Source organism: Callorhinus ursinus, unplaced genomic scaffold (genome assembly GCF_003265705.2).
Source record: "Callorhinus ursinus isolate GAN/ISIS: 27379988/994484 unplaced genomic scaffold, GSC_fseal_2.0 scaffold44, whole genome shotgun sequence".
NCBI classification, from domain to species: domain Eukaryota; kingdom Metazoa; phylum Chordata; class Mammalia; order Carnivora; family Otariidae; genus Callorhinus; species Callorhinus ursinus.
The window spans coordinates 6,166,764-6,190,358 of record NW_027397106.1 but is presented as its reverse complement, the minus strand read 5'-3'; the positions used below and the strand labels follow the sequence as shown (position 1 = coordinate 6,190,358).

The following is a 23,595-nucleotide window of genomic DNA, read 5'->3' as shown; positions in this document are numbered from 1 at the left end:
GTAAAGCATTAAAAGGGAAATTCATGAACTGGGTCTGGGGTAGCTCACAGCACCAAAGGGAATAGTCAGTGTGTCAAGGTGGTAAAGAAAACAGGCTTTGGGATAAGTCTGTTTGGTTCCAAATTCCACCCCCACCACTTACCTCTCTGAGTCCACTTTCCCTTCTCTGAAACAAGGATAACTAAAGTATTTACTGTAGCATTTGTTGTGACATTTAAATGGGATAATGTATGTAAAATTCTTGGCACAGTGCCTGCAGGACATGATGCAAATATCTAATCATGTGCTCTTAATATAATTCATGTTTATGGGGGTGCCTGGGTGGCTCAGTTAAGCGTCTGCCTTCGGCTCAGGTCATGATTCCAGGGTCCTGGGATCGAGCCCTGCATCAGGCTCCCTGCTCGGGGGAAAGCCTGCTTCTCCCTCTTCCTTTGCCTCTTCCCCGGCTTGTGCTCTCTCTCTTTCTCGCGCTCTCTCTCTCTCTCACTCACTCTGTCTCCCAAATAAATAAATAAAATCTTAAAAAAAGATATAGGTTTAATTCATGTTTATCAGTCTGCCTTGAAAGTATAGAATCTATGATAACAGTAGTGATCTTATCAGCAGAGGCACTGGGATAGGCTACCAGAATGCTGCAAACAGAAAGACTTACCTCTGCCTCTCTGAATCTATTCTGAAGATTAAAATTCCTAAGGGAGTGGAAGGTCTGGCACTGACCATATACTCATTCCTATGCCAGCCACTGTGCCAGGAAGAATGAGTGAATAACGAGTGGGGGAGGAAAGAGGATTTGGGGACAACATGATTAACAGTCTCTCTGGAACTATACTGAACACATGGAATTTAGTTACTGGAAGAATGGTAAAGATAACATAAGCAAGCAATAACAAAGTCTACCATATTGTCTGTAATAAATTAAATATTTTTATAAGAAAAATTGTAAGACAAGAGGTTCATCCATCCATCTTCCTCTGACTAGGACAGAACTACTATCATACCAGGAAAATAGCTCCACCTTTTCTTAACCATTTTAAAGAAAAGATGTGAGGTATGTTGCAGATCCTGATATCAGAAAATTCTCCTTAATATTCAGGCACTTGCAGTTCTATTCAGTTTCTCCCCTCATCATTCTGATTTTGTAATCTATTACTTGTAACACTAGACACATTTTCTCAAAATTCTTCTCACAGCTGCTTTCACCTCTTTATTCTTCAGGCTGTAGATGAGAGGATTCAGCATAGGAGTGACCACGCTATACTGCAAGGAGAAGATTAACTCTTGAGTGGATCCTGAATTTGGCATGAGATAGCGGAGTAACCCTGAGCCATAAAAGAAGATCACTGCAGTGAGGTGGGAGAAGCAGGTGGAGAAGGCCTTGCTTCTGCCTGTGGTAGAGCTAATCCTCAAGATGGTGGATAAAATGCGAACATAGGAGAAAAATATCAGGAAGAAATTTCCAAAGAAATGCAGGAGGCTGGAGCAGAGCAGGGCAGTAAAACTTGCAGACACATCAGAGCAAGACAAAGGGTAGAGAGATGGCAGCTCACAGCTGAAGTGGTGTATATTCTGAGCCTCACAGAAGTCTAAATTGAGAGCTACAAGGATATTGATAAGAGCATCCAGAAAAGCCAAGCTCCATGAGCCCCACACCAGCCCCATACACAGCTGTCTGTTCATCATCTGGCCATAGAGCAAAGGGGAGCTGATGGCAACATAGCGGTCATAGGCCATGACAGCAAGCAGGCAGGATTCAGTGCCCCCAGTGGCAAACACAAAGAAGACCTGAGCCAGGCAGCCCTCTACTGAGATGGTTTTCTTCTCAGACAGAAGGTTCTCCAACAGCTTGGGCACAGTGACAGAGGAGTGGCAGAGATCCAGGAAGGACAACTGTCCCAGGAAGAAGTACATGGGGGTGTGGAGGTGAGAATCAGCCCTGATCACCAGCAGGAGCATCAGGTTCCCCATCAGGGTCAGGAGGTAAATAACAAGGAACAGCACAAAGAGCAGAGCCTGGATCTGGGGGTCAGCAGACAGCCCAAGGAGGATGAACTCAGAAACAACACTGTGGTTTCTCATTGCCTTCAGTATCTTCTTTGGAATATAAGAAATAAATCAGATAAAGCCTCTTATGTCTAACAAATATTCAAGAGTTTCAACATTCTTCCCTATTCACAAAGTTTCATGCCTACTCAAAAATTTATGTTCTGAAATTATAAACTTCCCTAAGTCTCTAGATTTCCTAAAATCTGCAATAATCTTTTCTATAGGATTCCAACCCTAGATCAACTTCCTGTCCACTTTTACTGTTCTTTCTTTAATGTCTTAGAATTTATTTTGTTGTTGTTGTTTTATTATTAAAGCAACTGGAGGATGTTTTGTAAACTCTTGATAATAATCCAGTAGAGAGGGATAAATTGCAGGAGAAATACAAGAAAATTGCAGAAATAGTATCTCTGAGAGTAGCTGGGTTGCAAAGCAGAAGCAGAGCATGCCGTTAGGTGGGAGCAAGTTTTCTTCATCCATCAAACATGCATAGATGTGATGTTGGGAAGGAAGCAGTTCCCACGTAATGGCTTTTATTTTTTCAATAAATATTTAAATGGGGTCATTAATGCAAACTGAAGAGGAGTGGTGGCTGGACATTTGCAGAGTGAGGAGAAAGGGGATGAGTTAGAAAGAAGGCAGCATAGAGACATCCCAGATGCTATATAACTCATCAAGAGAAACTGTTGACCAATATGGCAATATACACTGGTCATGATCTCTAATCCCCAGTTTGTGTCATCTATTCAGATTCAGCTCTTGTCCGTGCCCTTATGCCATTTGCAAATATAAACTACCTACTAACTTTCCAAAGCTTAGCCTTTTTTTTCCTACTGTGGGCTGACAACCCATATAACCATAGACTCAAAATAACTTTTCAACACCACTGACTATACCATCTTGTCCCTTCATGTCCTCCACTATCTCCTGCATTCATACTGCAAGATGGGCACATTCAATTTCTCAAAGGACTTATAATTTCTCTCCCATTATTTACCCAAACAACACCCAGAATTAAAGCCGTTCTTAGGAAGCAAGTCCACATTACCTCTCCTTCTCACCTACCTGAGCAATAACTAGCACAGAATTAAAGAAAAACTTCTTCAAATTCAGTGATCCAGAAGACAAGTTTGAATGTCAGTGTGAGAATTTGGTGTTAAGGGAGAGTTTGAAAATTTCTGTTGGATATAGACCTCTCCCTTGATTTCTAAAAGATGAAATAGAAGGCTAAATTGTGTGTATTATTTCTAAAAACCTAAATACTTCAAGTCATGTAGGGATTGCATTTTCCATGCTAATACTTTTTTTCTTTTGCTCACCACTGTAGCTTTAGCTATAGCAACCTGGATTCATCCTGAGAATATTACATCATTGGCAGAAGATGCTAGAAAAGCAAGGAATCAAACCATGAAATGCAGACAGAGAACCACCCATTATAATTTTGGAGGGCAGCAAAAAGAAAGGTTGCTCATCTCCAAATGGGGCCCCACTTACTAGCAGTAGAAATTCCTTAAACTTTGGGGAAATTTTCTCTCTTAGAAATAAAGACCAAAGGACATTTTGATGAAAGACAAACCTGGAAATTGTACTCTATCAGGAGTCATACTTCCTCAAAGGTATAGATTTACTATATTAGAGTTATTTTAGAAGTCACATAAGTAAATAAAATCACTTATATTTTTACCTGGTGCTGCAATTTCATTATTCTCAGTGCTTTGGTTATTCAGCCTGTGAGTCCAAATTTAGAATGGAAACAGCTCTGAAAACATTACCACTATTTTTCATTTATTATCACAATTAGGTGGAGTTAGCTGACTAGGTAATTTCCAAAGAAAAGCTGCCTAAGAAGAGTTTCTTTTAAGATGAGACACACAAGAGTACCTAGCATTATAACTGGCCCAAAGGAATTGCTCAAAAAGTATTATTTAAAAATAAAGATGAATACATGAATGAGTGAATGAGTAAGTAAATGAATGAAACTCAGAAGAATAGTCTAGGGCTTTACTACTCACAGGGAACAGATCTGATTAGGAACCAGTAAGGGATTTTGACCCTTGGGGCTTGCATGAAAGCAGATGTATAAAGGGTACTGAAAAATTTTGCCAACTGGAAAGGTTTGCCTCAATGCAGTGTTTCATGCCCTGTTCTGAACTTCCACATATCTCAGGGTACATAATTGTAGAGAATACCTATAATTAAAGATGTAATTAGTTTCTGGACCCTGTGCATTTGGAGTATTTGAAGAGGGTTATTTGTGAGTCACAGGGTACTCAAAGTCTATCATTGATGTCCTATCCCCCTCTCACCTTTTACAGACAGCTCTCAGGTATTAGTCTCCCTGAACTTCCAGTTTTCTGGTATAATGTGGTGTTTCAGCACCAGAAACAATGAATATAACAAGATATAGAAAAGATCTTGTCTCATTTGTCTCATATGTAAAATGAATGCTAAAAATAATTACCTTGAAAACTTGTAATGACTTAAGAATCTTGAATGCTAAAGAATCATTAGATTCTCAGGCACCTGGGTGGCTCAGTTGGTTAAGCAACTGCCTTCAGCTCAGGTCATGATCCTGGAGTCCCAGGATCGAGTCCCGCATCGGACTCCCTGCTCAGTGGGGAGTCTGCTTCTCCCTCTGACCTTACCCCCTCTTGTGCTCTCTCTCTCTCAAATAAATAAATAAAATCTTTAAAAAAAAAAGAATCATTAGATTCTCTTTTCTTCATGCCCAATGCAAATGTTTAATTTTCCCAAAAGGAGGAAGAGAGGTGATTTTGAGGAGCAGACCAAAACATTTCAGGTCACAGAAATGAATGCCATGTCAGATAGAAACAGGGAGAACATGACGTCCAGGGGAACAGAGATAAGATGAGAGAAGTGAAAGAGAAAGGAAGTGCCTGATGAGGGAATAACAAGTGGCAGGAATTGAGGCAGAAAGGATTCTACACAGGGAGCACAGGAACAGAGAAACCCATCAGAGAACACAAGAAAAATATTACCATATTTCTGGGTTTTCTTGGTGCAGAATACATCTCGTTTTTCTGAGTTGGTACTTATGCCACAGATCTCAGGAGAAGTGTACAAGAGAGAAAATGTGCCACAATTGTCCAGTCATGTGAACTGGCATTGCTTTATCTATTTAAAAGACTTTTTGTGTATAAAGAGAAATATGTAAGCTCTGTCCTCAAAAGTCTCTGCAAATAAAGACTTCAGGAAACTTCTAAACTTTGACAGCATTTTTAAACTTATCCCTTAATGACTGCAGAAAATGACAAAGGAAAACTTGAAAACTTCAAATTCCTAACAGGTAATAAAGCAATTTCTTTCATATTTCTCCTAGCATAATTACACCATCATTTCTGCACATATCCCTCTGTATGACTGCTAATATATTACTAAGAGCACCATTCTGACAAAGGAGGCTCAGGTCTAGCCATTCAGAAGTAATTGTGGGTTAAGGTGGCCAATGAGATGGCAAATTATGATGACCTGAGAGCCCAGGGGACATTGTGGGTCTGTCCTGATTGCTGAAAAGCTCAGCCTGAAGCTTACTTTGGACTTATTACCTAAAAATGGTTACTGAGTGATCACTTTGGGAATTTCCATTAAAGTTAAGTGATTCACAGTGTACCTTTACATCATCCTCCTTAATGTTTTCATGTATTTAATTACATGTACTCAATACAGAATTATTATATATGACATCATTACTGCTACTGCTGCCGCTACTACTACATGGTCAATGGTTAATTTAAATTTACCTACATATTTGACTTTCTTTTGCTCAATTTTTTCTACATCTAGAATTGAAAAGTTCAATAGCTAAGATTTCAGTGGATGAGTTTAACACAAATATGACAAAGCTGAAGAGATATTAGTGAATCAGAAGATAGTACAGAAGAAAATAAGAACTTCCACCTGTGAGCATTTTCTTTCTCCCAGAACTCCCTTTAATTTTTCATTTAGTGCTAGTGATATATTTTTTTCACCTTCATTCTTTTTTTAAAAAAGATTTTATTTATTTATTTGTGAGAAAGAGTGTGAGCACACAAGCGGTGGGGGGGGGCAGGCAGAGGGAGAAGCAGGCTCCCCACTAAGCAGGACCCTGGGATCATGACCCAAGCCAAAGGCAGATGCTTAATCCACTGAATCACCCTCTTTCTTTCTTTTTTTTTTTTCATTAAACTTTTGTTTTAATGGGTCTCAAAATTCTGTGACAGATTTTTGGTCAAGTTGTTTCCATTAAAAAGTACTGATTTTAAAAACTAATAACTTAAAACTGCCACACACACACACAAAAAACATGGTCCACAAAACATTCTCCTTTCCTTCTGAAGGTTTTACGATGCATTGTTATCATTAACCAGTCTTTTACTATTAAACTTAAATGGCCAATTGACACAAACAGTTCTGAGACTGTTCTTCCACCACTGATTAAGACTGGGGTGGCAGGTATTGGGGATAATATTCATTTAGCCTTCTGAGCTTTCTGGGCAGACTTGGTGACCTTGCCAGCTCCAGCTGCCTTCTTGTCCACTGCTTTGATGACACCCACAGCAACCGCCTGTCTCGTGTCACGAACAGCAAAACAGCCCAGAGGAGGTTAGTCAGAGAAGCTCTCAACACACATAGGCTTGCCAGGAACCATATCAACAATGGCAGCATCACCAGATTTCAAGAACTTGGGACCATCTTCCAGCTTTTTTCCAGATCGACGATCTATTTTCTCCTTCAGCTCAGCAAACTTGCAAGCAATGTGAGCCGTGTGACAATCCAGCACAGGTGCATATCCAGCACTGATTTGGCCTGGATGGTTCAGGATAATCACCTGAGCCGTGAAGCCAGCTGCTTCCATTGGTGGGTCATTTTTGCTGTCACCAGCCACATTGCCACGACGAACATCTTTGACAGATACGTTCTTGACATTGAAGCCCACATTGTCCCCAGGAAGAGCCTCACTCAAAGCTTCATGGTGCATTTCAACAGACTTTACTTCAGTTGTAACATTGGCTGGAGCAAAGGTGACCACCATCCCAGGTTTAAGAACACCAGTCTCGACTCGGCCCACAGGGACAGTACCAATACCACCAATTTTGTAGACGTCCTGGAGAGGCAGACGCAAGGGCTTGTCGGTTGGACGAGTTGGTGGCAGGATGCAATCCAGAGCTTCAAGCAGTGTGGTTCCACTGGCATTCCCATCTTTATGGGTTACTTTCCATCCCTTGAACCAAGGCATGTTAGCACTTGGCTCCAGCATGTTGTCACCGTTCCAACCAGAAATTGGCACAAATGCTACTGTGTCGGGGTTGTAGCCAATTTTCTTAATGTAGGTGCTGACTTCCTTAACGATTTCCTCGTATCTCTTCTGGCTGTAGGGTGGCTCAGTGGAATCCATCTTGTTAACACCAACAATTAGTTGTTTTACACCCAGTGTGTAAGCCAGAAGGGCATGCTCACGGGTCTGCCCATTCTTGGAGATACCGGCTTCAAATTCACCAACACCAGCAGCAACAATCAGGACAGTACAGTCAGCCTGCAATGTGCCTGTAATCATGTTTTTGATAAAGTCTCTGTGTCCTGGGGCATCAATGATGGTCACGTAATACTTGCTGGTCTCGAATTTCCACAGGGAAATATCAATGGTGATACCACGTTCACGTTCAGCTTTCAGTTTATCCAAGACCCAGGCATACTTGAAGGAGCCCTTTCCCATCTCAGCAGCCTCCTTCTCAAATTCTTCGATAGTCCTTTTGTCGATCCCACCACATTTGTCGATCAGATGACCAGTAGTGGTAGACTTGCCCGAATCTACGTGTCCAATGACGACGATGTTGATGTGAGTCTTTTCCTTTCCCATTCTGGTTTAGGTTGAGCAGTGGTTTTCACGACACCTGTGTTCTGGCGGCAAACCCGTTGCGAAAAAGCGAATCACCCTCTTTCTTAAATGATGTTTTACTGGACACAGAATCGTAATGGGTAGGTTATTTTTTTATTCAGTACTTTGAAGATATTACCTCAGTGTCTTCTATCTTCTTGTTAGTCTAATGCTTCTCTTGAGAAGTCAGTTGTTAATCTAATTGTACTTCTTTGGAGTTAATTTGTCCTTTTTATCCTCTCTCTCTCTCACTGTTTTTATATTTTCTCTTTTGATTTCTAGTAACTTTATTATGATGTGACAAAGTGTGACCTTCTTTTTATTTATCATACTTGGGATTTATTTACAGGACTTCTAGCATTTGTAGTTGATATACTTTTTCAGTTTGGAACATTTTTATCCATTATCTTATGCATTGCCCTGTTTTCTCATATATTACCTCATTCTCTCTCTCTTCTCTGTAGCTCCATGTACATGTACCTTATCCTTCTCATTCTATACATTATGTATTACATACTCTCTTTTTTCTTTATTCTGTCTGTGCCTTACTGAACATATTTTCTTACCTACCTTTTAATTCATTAGTGTACTCCTCAATACTGCCTAATCTCCTTCAAACTTATCCATTAAAATCTGTTTCATCCACTGAGTTTGCTAGAACTTTCACTTAGATTTTCTTATAGTTTCAAGAAATATTATGCCAAAGTTCTCAATCTTATCTTTAATCTCCACAAATATTTTGTTTATTTATTTTAAAGTTATGTGTCTGGATCTGTTTCTACTGTCTCTAGTTTTTGTCTGTCCATGTTGTTTAATTTTTTCTACTGAGAACAGGATGTTATTATGAAAATTGTGGAAATAATTTATGGCTCTTGCTCATATTCTCTTTCTCTAGAGGAAATTTCCACTAGCTTCTGTCAGACAGCCATGGACATTTGCAGTCCTGGATCATTCTCATGTAATTCCAGGGGCTGAGATGAAGCTGGGCTTCAGTCCTTATGAAGTTGGTCTGCTTCCAATCCACTTTTATTTCAGGGTACTGCCCTTTAAGGCTCCAACTCACCCCCTTGGTGGTCCCTAAATTCCATTTTTCCCACTTACTTCAGGAAACTGTCAAAATAACTTTTCACATTCTCAACCACCCCTTCAAGATGCCCTTATGGAAATAACAGACTCCAAAATGCTGAGCTTGCTTTTCTAGATTTTCTTTTCTTTGCGATGATGGTTCCAAAATTCTTCACTGCTTTCTTAGCGTTAAAATATCTTCAAAGCACATATCAAAAACATGCTCTTCAAATAAAGATCCCAGAAATAAACCCATACTTATATGGTCAATTAATCTATGACAAAGGAGGCAAAAATGGGGAAAAGACAGTCTCTTCAATAAATAGTGCTGGGAAAACTGGACAGCTACATACAAAAGAACAAAACTGGACTACTTTCTTATACCATACACAAAAATCAATTCAAAATGGATTAAAGATCCAAATGTGAGATCTGAAACCATAAAAATCCTGGAAGAGAGCACAGGCAGTAATTTCTCTGACACGGGCTGTAGCAATATTTTTCTAGATATGTCTCCCAATACAAGGGAAACAAAAGCAAAAATAAACTACTGGGACTCCATCAAAATAAAAAGCTTTTTGCACAGCAAAGGAAACTACCGACAAAAGACAATCTACTGAATTGGAGAAGATATTTTAAAATTTTATATACATATATGTGTATATATATATGTATATATACATATATATACATATATATATGGTTAATATCCAAAATATATAAAGAACTTATACAACTCAACACCAAAAAACAAACAATTCAATTTAAAAATGAGCAGAGGACCTGAATAGACATTTTTCCAAAGAAGACATACAGATGGCCAACAGATACATGAAAAGATTCTCAACATCCCTGACTAATCATCAGGGAAATGCAAATCAAAACCGTAACGAGATACCACCTTACACCTGTCAGAATGGCTAAAATTAAAAACGCAAGAAATAACAAGTGTTGGCCAGGATGTGGAGAGAAAGGAACCCTCTTGCACTGTTGGTGGGAATGAAACTGGTACACTTACTGTGGAAAATAGCATGGAGGTTCCTCAAAAAATTAAAAATAGAAATGCCATAGGATCCAATAATTCTACTACTGAAGAAAACAAAAACACTAATTCAAAAAGATATATGTACCCCTATGTTTATTTTTTACAATAGGCAAGATATGGAAGCAACCTAAGTGTCCATCAGTAGACAAATGGATAAAGCAGATGTGGTATGTATACTATATACGTGTGTGTGTGTGTGTTTATATTTATATATAAATATTACACAGCCATAAAAAAGAATGAGATGATGCCATTTGAGACAATATGGATGGACCTATAGAGTATTATGCTACGTGAAATAAATCAGACTAAGAAAGACAAATACCATATGGTTCCACTCATAAGTGGAATCCTTTTTTTTGGAAGTAAACATTTTTTATTTTTTATTAACATATAATGTATTATTTGTTTCAGGGGTACAGGTCTGTGATTCATCAGTCTTACACAATTCACAGCACTCACCAAAATGAATAAACAAACAAAAAGCAGAATCAGACCTATAAACACAGAGAACAAACTAATGGTCGCCAGAGAGGAGAGGTGTGGGGGGTCAGGTAAAATGGTTGAAGGAGAGAGGGGGAGATACAGGCTTCCAGTTATGGAATGAATAAGTGATGGGAATAAAAGGCACAGTGTAAGGAATACAGTCAACGAGATTATAATAGCAATGTAACAGGACCAATGGTAGCTATACTTGTAGGGAACATAGCATTATGTATAAACTTGTTAAATCGCTAAGTTGTACACCTGAAACTAAGGTAAGGGATCAACTATACCCAAATAAAAAGAAAAATAATAAAAAAATTAAAAATATGTTCTTCAGCTTTTTTGTTTTGGCAATGTGTTAGTCCAAGTTATCTAGTTAGTAGTTACCAGAAGTGGAAGTCCCTGATCATTTTATTTAGCCCATGCCTATTCTATTATTATTATTTGGTATTGCTAATTTATATATTTGATAATGCTGATTTTTTTTAGTCCTTCTTTGGTTTACTTTACTCTTCTGTCTACCTTTTCCTCTAACCCCAATTTTTATCATTTGCTCTTTGCTCCCTACCTTTTTTTAAAGAAATGAATGTTCTTATTACATATTACTATCAACAGAACCATAATTCCCAAACAGAATTTGAGGATTTTTTTAGCTTGTTTTTCTCCCTGATTACTGCCTCTATCTTTGCACTATGTATCAGTTAGGATGCATTTGGATGAAAATAAAAGATAACCTAAATAGCCATAGTTTAAACCATAAGAATGTTTAATGTTACTTAAGAACTCTGAGGGGGGTATGAGATTTTGGGTTTGGTTCAGCATTTCCATGATAAGTCAAATTACTGGATAAATGTGACTGTGATTTTTTTCCCCTTCCCTCATAGTCTCATTACAACTCCTGTAGCTTCTAGCATCATTTTCTCAGATATCATGTCCAAATTGAGAGAAGAGCAAAGATTATTCCACCAAAGTTTCCCTTTATTTATTTTATTTTGTTATGTTATGTTAGTCACCATACAGTACATCATTAGTTTTTAATGTAGTGTTCCATGATTCATTGTTTGCATTCCCTTTAGACTCACTGGCTAATTCTGTATCACCTGGCTACCCTTAGTTGCAAGGAAGACTGGGAAACTGAGTATCCAGCCAAGGTGAGTGGAATTTCACGAATGATTTAGACAATAATAAATCATTCCCTGGTGTTGGGTATATAAATTAGAGTTGTTAGCAAGTAAAAAGGTAAAATAACCTTGAAATAGGTAATCAACAGTGTCCACCCATGTGGCATGTTTCTTTGCTTCCTAATTTTGAATGTCTTTGCTGCGATATGCCAGAATTCTCAATGATATCCTTACCTTGCTCTTTGCTAGAGATTAAGAACTTAGATATTTCATTGTGTGCATCTTTTTTTGGTAACCAATATATAAGAACATTTTCACCTATTTTCCTACCTGTGACTAGATACCTCTTTATACAACTATTTTTATTCCCTCCTTCAGTTTGATAGATGCTATAAACTGTTAAGAAAGTTCCCTACTATCCCCAGTTTGCAAAGACCTTTAAAAATGGATAAGTGCTGAATTTTATTGGATATCTTCTTGCATCTGTGGAGATAGCATGGAATTTTTTCACTTAAAATTTCAATTAGTGGATTTAAATAAAATATTTTTTAAAGCTTGAATCAGAAAATTTTTGCATTTATGGTAAAAATCCAACCACTTTAAAACTAGAGGAATGGACTGCTCAGCGGGGAGTCTGCTTCTCCCTCTGACCTTCTTCCCTCTCATGCTCTCTCTCTACCATTCTCTCTCTCTCTCTCAATAAATAAATAAAAATCTTTATAAAAAATTAGAGGAATGGAAATCATTGAACACTACATCAAAAACTAATGATGTAATGTATGGTGATTAACATAACATAATAATAAAAAAAGAAAAAAGAAAAAAACTAGAGGAATGGAGATGAAACAATTCCTTCTAAATATATTCATATTCCAAGCTTCAAATAAATTAAGTAATTTGCCCAAACCTTGCAACTAGAGATTTAAAGGTAGTGAAGAACAAGGATTAAAGTTTATTTAAATCTAAGATACTCTTCATGTTGCCTGTTTCAAACACACACACCATTATATATGAAACATATAAGTGAAATATATACCTCTTTATCCATCTCTCTCTCTTCATCTATCTGTGCATCTACACAGACAGACACACACACACACACACACACACACATTTGTAGCTTATTTGCTCTGTCCTTGGGGAGAAAAAGGGAAGGTGCTACTTCATTCCTCCACTGAACTGAAAAGAGAAATGCCTTACTTTGATTTAGATAAATTGGAATTAGAGGCTCCTGTAACCCTGAAGCATAATGGCATTATGAGGTCAGGCAACTCCTGTTATTGCTGAGAAATAAAGCAGGGGCTCTAAGTTACAGGAAACAAAATTAAGACAATTCCTTTAATTAAATTAATCAGATCCTACAGGTGGCATAGCCATTTTTACCTGAGATAGAAACAAGATAGAGATGATCACAAACTGGAGGCACATCAGGAAGGTGTAGGAGATGTGGAGTTTGGCTGAACAAGTCTGGTGTCTGAGAATAGAGCCTGTGGGCTACTTTTTCCCTTCCTATCCCTTTTCCTCTTTTATTCTTCTTTTAATGTAATCTAAAATTAAAGTTATTTAGGATAAGCTAAGAGTTAAGAGAAAAAATACAAAATTACACCTTGACTCCCTTTTTAATATCTAAATTTTTCCTTTTTAGCATTGATTCCAAATATACTTTCAAAATGGTGTTTGAGTAACTATCAACAGATTTGCATCTTTTTGTAAATGAAATATGCAAAACTCAAGGTTATAAATTGAGTAAATAAGCTAGTTGGTTCAGACCTAATGATTAAGACACCACTGCCTCCTTGTGGCACCATTCCAGAATGACAAGTTATGATTATTGGAGGTTTTTGCTTGTTTGTTTTCAAATCAGTTTTCACAGACAGTGTCACAGAAGCCATGGCTTGGAGTACAGAGAAAGTTGTTAAAGATCCCAGAAAGAAATGTGAAGAACAGAAAATCTGAACAGAGACATAACCAGAGAAAGTTATCAAGGTTTTTGTTTCAGGTCTCCCAGGAATGGGGGCAGAGAGGTTGAAAAAGACTTGAGTAATAAGACAACCTGGAGTTAAGCAGTTCCAGAATAGCATGCACCAGAGCATGACTGCACAGAAAAACTAACAGACACTGAAATTAAGTCTACATTACAGGCATTGCTCTTTTATGTATTATGTAAAATTATGAAATATATATTTATATATAATTTATATATTTACAAATATTTATAATTATTTATAAATAAAGAATTTATATATAAATAATATATTTATATATATATAAAATCTGGGTCTTTCTTTATAAGTATATGAAGATCAAAGTTCAAAATGTCCATATTTATTGTATATATTTGTACATATACAAATATATTTATATTTTATTGCATATTTGTCTGTGAATAAGTTACTTAGCCCTCTATTATTTAGTTTACTTATCTATAGTGACAATCATAGTAACTATTTCAGTGAGTTTTTGCAAGTCAGTTTAGCGAGTTTTGCAGTTAAAAATAGTAATAATAAAAATAATAACATTGAGTCTTTAACATGTGTTACAGGCTATTTTAAATATTTTACTCATTTATCTCAAGACATTTATAAAGCATGTAAAGCTCTTAGATAATACTATGTCAGCAGTTTGTACTCAATAAATGATATTTTAAGTCTGTAAAGCTTTCTCTATATCTCAGTAAAGTAGGAGGAACACACTTGTTTAAGCAATTCAGCCAAAAGTCTTGTTGTCCAGGCACTGTACTGGGCTCTGGGGTTATAAAGATGAGTAAGACGGAGTCCCTTCCTTTAAGACACTTACATTGTGTGGAAGAAAGTTGTATTAACAGCTATAATGCAACATAGCAATTTATATTATAACAGTGTGACAAGATTGCTATGGGAGTTCTGAGGAGAAAAACAAACATTCTTTATCAAATGGTCAGGGAAATCTTCACAGGAAAGATACTTTGACTTTGCCTTGTCTAGATTACCAAGTTTTAGGAAGAGAAGAGAAAAAAAATTTCCAGGCAGAAGAAACAGTTTAGTAAAGGGAGAGAGATGTGAACATGTAATACTTGAGATTAAAAGGATGGACTCTGGAATTAAACACAGCTGAACTCAAATCCCAGCTCTGCTCTTCACCTGCCTTGTTACTCTGCGCAGTCTACTTCTCTTTCTCCTGTTTCCTTGCCTAGAAAATGGATTTGACAATTGTGCACTATCATAGCTTGGTTGTGAGAATTAAGTGAGATGTGCACATAACATTTAGCACATTGTCTAGCCATTAGTGCTGGGTTATTAATATATTTGCCTCTAAGCTGTCATTTGCTGAAAAAGGTAAACCACCTATTAATTGCTAATATTTTTGTCAAGCAGAATAAATCATGTTAAAGATACAGATCAACTGTAAGATGCATTTGAATTTCAGAAACACTAAAACATGAAAAATGTGCATCTTTGAATCAAGGAATATACATTATCATAATTATAACAACCAGTCTGCAGAGAATCTTTAATGCTATCCTGAATATTCATATTTGAGCCTACTGTTAAAATCCTTCCCTTCTTGGTGGTTTCTAGGTATTTTGTTTGTAGTTCTTAAATCACACATTAAGGTTAATGTTAACTTTCTGTCTCATGTGGTCTCTAATATGTCAGCAAACAGCAGACATTCCAAAGAGTATGGAATTAAATGGAATCTGACCAGCCTGTGACAGGTGATCATCAGGGTCTCATTCCAGAACTCGAAGATGAATAAGCCATAAGATCAGTACAAAATAAATACAAAAAATGCCGGTTTTGTCTGAACCTAGTAGTGGATAGATAGCTCACCTCCTTCCACTGTGTGCTTGGTAATCCTATCAAAAAAAAAAATCAAATCAAAACAAACAAAAAAATCCAAAAAACAAAAACCCAACTACATCAGTGGTTACCAAACTTTGGAGTGCCTCTGAATCGTATTAAAACAGATGGCTGCCCCACCCCCAAGAGCTTCTGATTCAGTAGGTACAGGGCTGGAGCCCAAGAACTTGACTTGCTAAACTTTGCAGGCCAATACTGATGATGCATCTGGTCTGAGGACTACACTTTGAGAATGACTAGAGGAAATTGAGCCTCCAGAGCCTCAGGCAGGGACAATTATTCTGAAAGGCCCTTGGCTCATCTGACTTTCTCTCTAGTGGGTTGGGTAAGTCGGCCTCAATGCCCAAAAGCCTGTGAGCCTCTCCAGTCAGCTGCCTTCTCTGGCTTTCGCTTTTCCTTTTGTTTGGCATTCTCTACATCCACAATGACATTAAAATATTTTCCTGGGGAGAAGCAACTGTGATCTCATTGAGCATTATTAGCCACAGGGCGAAAAGAATGGGAAGTAAGATTCTGCCAGGTATCTCGGGGTCTTGTTACTGCAAACTACACTGATCTCTTCAGGCTCCAGCAGCTTCTGCCTCCTCTGACAGATCATGGGAAGCTTAGCTGAGGATAATTGTGGAAACAGGTCCCCAGGGTCCAACCTCAAGAACAACTGCTTGGGCAACGACTTTAGCCTCCCTCATCTAAAGACTTCTGAAGAAACTGACCAGATGCCCACTTTGTCTTCAGCTTCTTCTCCGCAAAAGTATCAGAAATGCAAAAAAAGAGAGGGGATACCCTTGAGGCTTTCCTAGTAAGCTCCAGCCTGATCTGCTACAGCCAATTGAAAGCATAAATTGTCTTCAGCCTCACTCACTAGAATTGTTCAGAAGCTAGCTGGATTTAGAAAATATTAGTTGACTGCTACAGGAGAGGGATTACACCAGTTACAATCCTGAACTGTAAACATTTAAAACACATAACTCAAATAATTAAACATTCATGGCATTTTATTACTGGGATGTTTGGATAGAATAGACTCCTCCTTTCCGTAACTGTTCACACATCCTTTCTACTGTTTTGTTATTGTAACAGTGACCACTCTGTTGACCTCCTCCCTGATTAACATTGTCAATTACTGCATAGCTCACCCAAACATTACTGCTTAACTACAAAAGGGCCATTCAAGGACTGGGACCATCTCCTCCAGCTATTTCACTGTTTCCATCCTAGTTCTCAAGACACAGCAGGTGCTTAACAAACATTCACAAAATAAAATAAGTTGATGTTAACATCAACTTCTTGATCTCTCTTCATTATTGTTTCATCCCTGATACACCCTTTCCATGAGGATACCTCATGGCTTTTTTTTTTTTTTTTTACAAAATCCCTATCCTGGTGATACTTCTCATTTTAGAAAGATTGAAATGTCTCAGCATTGGATGAACAGACTCATATACTTTTATCTTCACCAAAACATGTAAATCTTTTATGTAGGTTTTCAAACACAGATTTTAAGCAGTTTAGTAGAATTTATCAAATCTTTTCTCTTATTTCTGCTGCTGTGCTTTTCAACAGCATGTCCAGGTATACTAACATTACTTCCTATCCATCAATTCTTTTCTTAAACCCACTTTCCCTGTAAGCTGGCTTCCATCTATCCTCCTCTTCAGGAACTGCACATTGTTTGTGCACCAAAATCTTATTCTTAACAAATCTGAACTGCCTCTCTCTTCTTTGATTTCTATAGTTCCTTAAATGTTATGTAACTGTACTTTTCCAGTTTCCTTATGTAATTTTTTTTCTCTGCATAATAGATCCTGTTCTAAATGGTAGATGTCTCAAGCCAGGACTTTCCGAGCTTGTAGATGCTGAGGTAATTAGCAATGCTATTCACCGATACTCCAGTTCTCTGTCTGACCCCATGATGGGAGAGAACTTCTGAGCCGCCTCAAAGCTAAGTGTGCCTATGTGTCTTATTTGGACCAATGAAATATGAGTAAAGGTTACGTGTCGGTTTAAGGAAACTGTTTTTAAAACAGGCATGATTCATCATGTTTTTGTTTTCCTATGTCAGAAATTGCTGAAGCATGAAGAAGGAACTGCCTCAGCTTGATTACGTGAGTGAGGATGATATAGAGCAGAGCACTTCCTCTAAGCCCCCACCACCACCACCAAGAAAGGACATGTAATGTGAACAAAAAACAAACCTTTCCAGTTCTAAGCTGCTGAGATTTGGGACGTTATGTTGGGAGTCCCAAGAATACCCTCAGGCTTGATGACTCACCAGAAAGACTCACAGGACTCGGAAGCTGTCCTAATTATGGTTACAGTTTATTACAGGGTTAGGGAAAAAGCAAAGGGAAAAAGCACATGTGGCAAAATCCAGGAGAAACCAAGCACAAGCTTCCAGCTGTTGCCTCCCAGTGGAATTGCCTGAGGGCACAAGGTACACAAGGATTCCAAAATGAAAACACTAATTTAGTGATACATGCATCCATATGTTTATTGCAGCATTATTTATAATAGCCAAGATATGGAAGCCACCTAAGTGTTCATCAATAGATGAATGGATAAAGAAGAGGTGGTGTATATACAAAAACAATGGAATATTACTCATCCATAAAAAGAATGAAATCTTGCCATTAGTAACAACATGGATGGATCTACAGGGTATTATGCTAAGTGAAATAAGTCGGACAGAGAAAGACAAATACCATATGACTTCACTCATATGTGGAATTTAAGAAATAAAACAAATGAACAAAGAAAAAAGAGACCAAAATAAAAACTTCTTAAACACAGAATAAACTAGCGGTTGCCTGAGGGGATGTGGCGAGGGAAAGGGTGAAATAGGTGAAGAAGTTTAAGAGTACACTTATCTTGATGAGCACCAAGTAATGTATGGAATCGTTGAATCACTATATTGTATACCTGAAACTAATATAACACTGTATGTTAAGTATACTGGGATTTTAAAAAGTTTTTTAAGAAATTGAAAGCCAAATTTTTCAGACCTTGTTTTGAAATTCAAAGTTAAAGGTGGATTCCTCTAAGCTCATTCCTACTGTCTCTCAGAAGCACTGGGTGGAAGGCAATGAAGCAGCAAAAATCTTACAAATTAAAACTCAAATTTCATAATATCTCATTATTTTATCATTATCATTTGGACTGAATGGAGCCTGGGCTGAGGGTGGGAGGGGACAGCCAACTGTCTCAGATCTATGATGTCACAGCTGAAGTCACAGAGAGTTGAAAAGGGCAAGGTAGATAAGGAGCAGATGAGATGGGGTTGTTGTGAGATGGGGCTCAAAGAGGAGAAATTCTAGGGGGAAAGGGGTGGGTGAGGTACAACTTGGGAAGTCCAGCTGGGTAACTTTCTGGGCATAACTGGACTAGTTCTGACTTGGGTTTGGAGGTGGGGAAGGATGAGAGGGGGAAACTGGGAAGCAAATTTTCAGAGGAGCATTTAACTCTTGTCTAGGTCACTACTTTAGCCTCTCAACTCCATGTATTTTTGACACTATCAACTATGAGATTTCCCTCCTCCTCTACAAAGCACTTGAAGGCTGGAGCTGATAGACTTCCAGCCTGTAGTGCTACCCTTAGTTGACCATGAAGATTCTGACTGTGGGGTAGTGGGATAGGGAATTTTCCTATCTTGAATTCATTATACACTACTTCTTATCCTTGCCTTTGAGCCCACCTTCACCTGAAAGAGCCTCTAGCCAGCTCCTTAGCCCCAATCTCAGCCGGCTATTATTTTTTACTCAGGTTGTTTCTCTTTCTTCACCTACTTTTTCAGACACACATTGACCCATTCAAAACACAGATGCTTCAGGAACTATGGAGACCTCTGTCCCGGTAGTTCTCTAGTAAGTAAATGCTGCTCTTCTCACTATACACCTGCCCTCTCCCCCTATCATTTGTGCCTTCCCAGGGCCTAGAGCTATCTCCATCTTCAGCTCCAGAGTTTCTGGTTTCTGTTCAAGGACAAATGGCACAGCATATCTTCCAAGATCAAGAACAGAGGACCTCCAGGCAGCAGAATAGGTAAATGGAGCTAATGATGATCTTCAAAAGTCTTTAGAAATACTGTATGGGACATGAACTAGGGTCACCTGTCTCCCAACCCCCTTCTGGCTGCACCTATTTCCTGATAGAGGAAGGTAGGGACTTTCATGCGTCCTCTCTGTTCTCCACCTCCTCAATGGAAGGAACATTAGATCTTTGTCATTTCAATTTAGAGAGTGGGCATCAATCTGAAATACCTCTAGGAGTTAGTTGGGCATACAACGTACATTTATTTATCCCAGGATAAACTTTTGGTAGAAGTCCTTACATCATCTATGGTGTAAATCAAGGCCAGCCATCCAAAACCATGCTTCCCTGGACCAGGGTGGGAAGGCGGGCCAGAATCTGCCCCCATGAAACTGAGTATGAGAGCCAGGCAATGTTATCCATAAAGTTGGAAGGAAGGAGGCTTGCAGTGAGCTTATGGGTCAAGAAAGTTTCAGAAAGGAATCAGGACTTGGCTTGAGCTTTTGAAGTATGCAGATGTTTTGAGATAAGAGTTTGTAGAAACTCAGGGAGAGAGTCAAAGTGTCTTCCAGGTTTCTAAGCTGCCCATCTTTGATTAAAGTGCTCAGAATAGTTAACTAGACCTCAAGTCTGAGAGCCAGTGAGAAACTTAGCATAATCCCCTCCAGTCCGATCCATGTTGACGCAAAAGTTGGGTATTCATCCTTTCTGACGGCTGAGTAATATTCCATTGTATACATGGACCACATCTTCTTTATCCATTCGTCTGTTGAAAGGCATCTCGGCTCTTTCCACAGTTTGGCTATTGCAGACATTGCTGTTATGAACATTGGGGTGCATATGGCCCTTCTTTTCACTACATCTGTGTCTTTGGGGTAAATAGCCAGGAGTGCAATTGCTGAGTCATAGGGGAGCTCTATTTTTAATGTTTTGAGGCACCTCTACACTGTTTTCCAAAGTGACTGTATCAACTTGCATTCCCACCAACAGTGTAAGAGGGTTCCCCTTTCTCCACAACCTCTCCAACATTTGTTGTTTCTTGCCTTGTCAATTTTTGCCATTCTAATTGGTTTAAGGTGGTATCTCATTGTGGTTTTGATATGAATTTCCCTGATGGCTAACGATGATGAACATTTTTTCATGTGTCTGTTAACCATTTGTAGGTCTTCTTTGGAGAAGTGTCTGTTCATGTCTTCTGCCCATTTTTTGACTTATTTGTGTTTTGGGTGTTGAGTTTAAAAAGTCCTTTATGGATCTTGGATATCAGCCCTTTGTCTGTAGTGTCATTTGCAAAAATCTTCTCCCATTCTGTGGGTTGCCTCTTTGTTTTGTTGACTGTTTCTTTTGCTGTGCAGAAGCTTTTTATCTTGATGAAGTCCCAAAAGTTCATTTTTGCTTTTGTTTCCCTTGCCTTTGGAGACGTGTCTTAAAAGAAGTCGCTGTGGCCAATGTCAAAGAGGTTACTGCCTATGTTCTCCTCTAGGATTTTGATGGATTCCTGTCTCACATTGAGGTCTTTCATCCATTTTGAGTTTATCTTTGTGTATGGTGTAAGAGAATGGTCAAGTTTCATTCTTCTGTATACAGCTATATATAGAGTGTTTTCATTTTCCTTGGATAAATATTAAGAAGTAGAATTGCTAGCCCATATGGTGGTTCTATTTTTAATTTTTTGAGGAACCTCCATACTGTTTTCCATTGTGGCTGTACCAATTTGCATTCCCACCAACAGTGCTCAAGTGTTCCCTTTTCTCTACAGCTTGCCAACACTTGTTATTTCTTGTCTTTTTGATAATCATTCTAACATGTATGACCATTATCGCTGTGGTTTTGATTTTCATTTCCCTGATGATTAATGAAGTTGAGCACTTTTCATGTATCTGTTGGCTATTTGTATGTCTTCTTTGAAACAATGTCTATTCAGGTCCTTTGCCCATTTTTCAAATGGGTTATTTGCCTTTTTGATATTGAGTTGTATGAGTTCCTTATGTATTTTGGATATTAGCCCCTTATCAAATGTGTGGTTTGCAAGTATATTCTCTCATTCCAGAGGCTGCCTTTTCATTTTGTTGATTTTTTGTTGTTGTGCAAAAAGTTATTAGTTTGATATAGTCCCACTTGTTTAATTTTGTTTCTATTGCCTGGGCTTATGGTGCCATATCCAAAAAACCATTGCCAAAAACAATGTCATGGAGCTTTTCCCTTTGTTTTCTTCTAGGAGCTTTACAGTTTGAGGTCTTATGTTTAAGTCTTTAATCACTGCTGGTTTGATTTTTATGCATGTTTTATTTTTTTTTATTTTTATTATTTTTTTTAAGATTTTATTTATTTGAGAGAGAGAGAATGAGAGATAGAGAGCACGAGAGGGAAGAGGGTCAGAGGGAGAAGCAGACTCCCTGCTGAGCAGGGAGCCCGATGCGGGACTCGATCCCGGGACTCCAGGATCATGACCTGAGCCGAAGGCAGTCGCTTAACCAACTGAGCCACCCAGGTGCCCTTTATGCATGTTTTAAAATAAGGGTTCAATTTCATTCTTTTGCATGTGGATATCCTGTTTCCTCAACACAGTTTTTTCGAAAAGACCATCTTTTTCCTATTTTGTATCCTTAGTTCCTTAGTCAAAGATTAGTTAACTGTATATATGTGTGTTAATTTCTGGTCTCTCTACTGGGTTACCCTGGTTTATGCGTCTGTTTATATGACAATACCATAATATTTGATAACTATACCTTTGTAATATAGCTTGAAATCAGGGATTATGATGCCCAAGACCAAGAGTCACATGCTCTACCAACTGAGCCAGCCAGATGCCTCGATATATACATCATTCTGTAATGTGTATCCCTTAACCAATTATTGTAGCTACAGTTACTTTTAGTATTCTTGGGTTTTAACTTTTATACTAGCATTAAAAATGATTTAAGCACCACCATTACAGTATTGAAGTATTCTGAATTAGACTACATACTTATTTTTTCCAGGGAGATTTACACTTTCATGTTTTCATTCTGCTGTTTAACATCCTTTCATTTCAACTTGATGAAATCCCTTTAGCATTTATTGTACACCAAGTCTAGTGGTGATGAACTTGCTTAGTTTTTGTTTGTCTGGGAAAGTCTACCTCTCATTCATTTCTGAAGGATAGTGTTGCCAGGTAAAGTATTCTTGATTAGCAGGTTTTTTTCTTTTAATACTTTGGCTACTTCATCCTACTCTCTCCTGGCCTGCAAGGTGTCTGCTGAGAAGTCTGCTTGTAGTCTTTTGGGAGTAGCCTTGTACGTAGCAATTCACTTTTCCTTGCTGCTTTCCAAATTCTCTTTGTCTTTTGCCTTTAGACAATTTGATTATAATGTCTCAGTGAGGATCTCTCAATGTTCAGCCTCTTTTGAGATTTTTGAGCATCATGAATCAGGAGGGTTATCTCCTTCCCTGGATTTAGGGATTTTTCTGGCATTATTTTGTTAAGTAATTTTTCTACCCCTTTCTCTTTCCCTGTTCTTTCTGAGGTTCTCAAATGTCTATATTGTGTCCTTTGATGGTATCCCATAAGTTACATAGGTTTTCTTCACTCTTTTGAATTTTCTTTTTGTTCCTGTTTGGATTTCAAATTATCTGTCAAGTTCAATGATTCTTCTTGAGTCTGCTGTTGAAGCTCTTTATTGAATTCTTCAATGAAGTCACCATATTCTTCAGCTCCAGAAATTGTTGGGTTCTTTTTTTATGTTTTTTATCTCTTTGTTGAACTTCTTTTGTTTATGTATTGCCTTCCTGATTTCCACTAGCTGTCTGTGCCCTCTTGTAGCTCACTAAGCTTCTTTAGTATGATTTTTTTTGATTGGCTTTATAACTTCATTTTTGTCAACTCAGAATCTGAGCACTGGATTAGTATTTTTTTTAATTTTATTATGTTATGTTAGTCACTATACATTACATCATTAGTTTTTGATGTAGTGTTCCATGATTCATTGTTTGCAAATAACACCCAGTGCTCCATGCAATACATGCCCTCCTTAATACCCATCACCGGGCTAACCCATCCCCCCACCCCCCTTCCCTCCCCTTTTTCTTTCACGCCCTCCCTCCTCACTTTTTCTT

The 23,595-nt window shown here is 38.1% G+C and overlaps 2 protein-coding genes and 1 pseudogene across 2 annotated transcripts in view; 1 reads left to right on the top strand and 2 right to left on the bottom strand.

Annotated features, from left to right (window-relative positions):
• Positions 1-1,158: 1,158 nt before the first annotated feature.
• Positions 1,159-2,076, bottom strand: LOC112832201 (olfactory receptor 8S1-like). The gene has a single exon (XM_025882732.1). The coding sequence runs from the start codon at positions 2,074-2,076 to the stop codon at positions 1,159-1,161; it is 918 nt and encodes a 305-aa protein (XP_025738517.1).
• A 4,125-nt stretch (positions 2,077-6,201) lies between these two features.
• On the bottom strand, positions 6,202-7,915 carry LOC141370765 (elongation factor 1-alpha 1 pseudogene; annotated as a pseudogene).
• Positions 7,916-18,755: 10,840 nt separating this feature from the next.
• CUNH12orf54 (chromosome unknown C12orf54 homolog) overlaps positions 18,756-23,595 on the top strand; it is a 30,849-nt gene continuing 26,009 nt past the window's right edge. The window contains exons 1-2 of the mRNA XM_073881856.1: positions 18,756-18,798; positions 19,400-19,512. Coding sequence (XP_073737957.1) covers positions 19,457-19,512 — 56 coding nt within the window. The 5' untranslated portion in view covers positions 18,756-18,798; positions 19,400-19,456. The remainder of the gene's footprint in view (positions 18,799-19,399; positions 19,513-23,595) is intronic.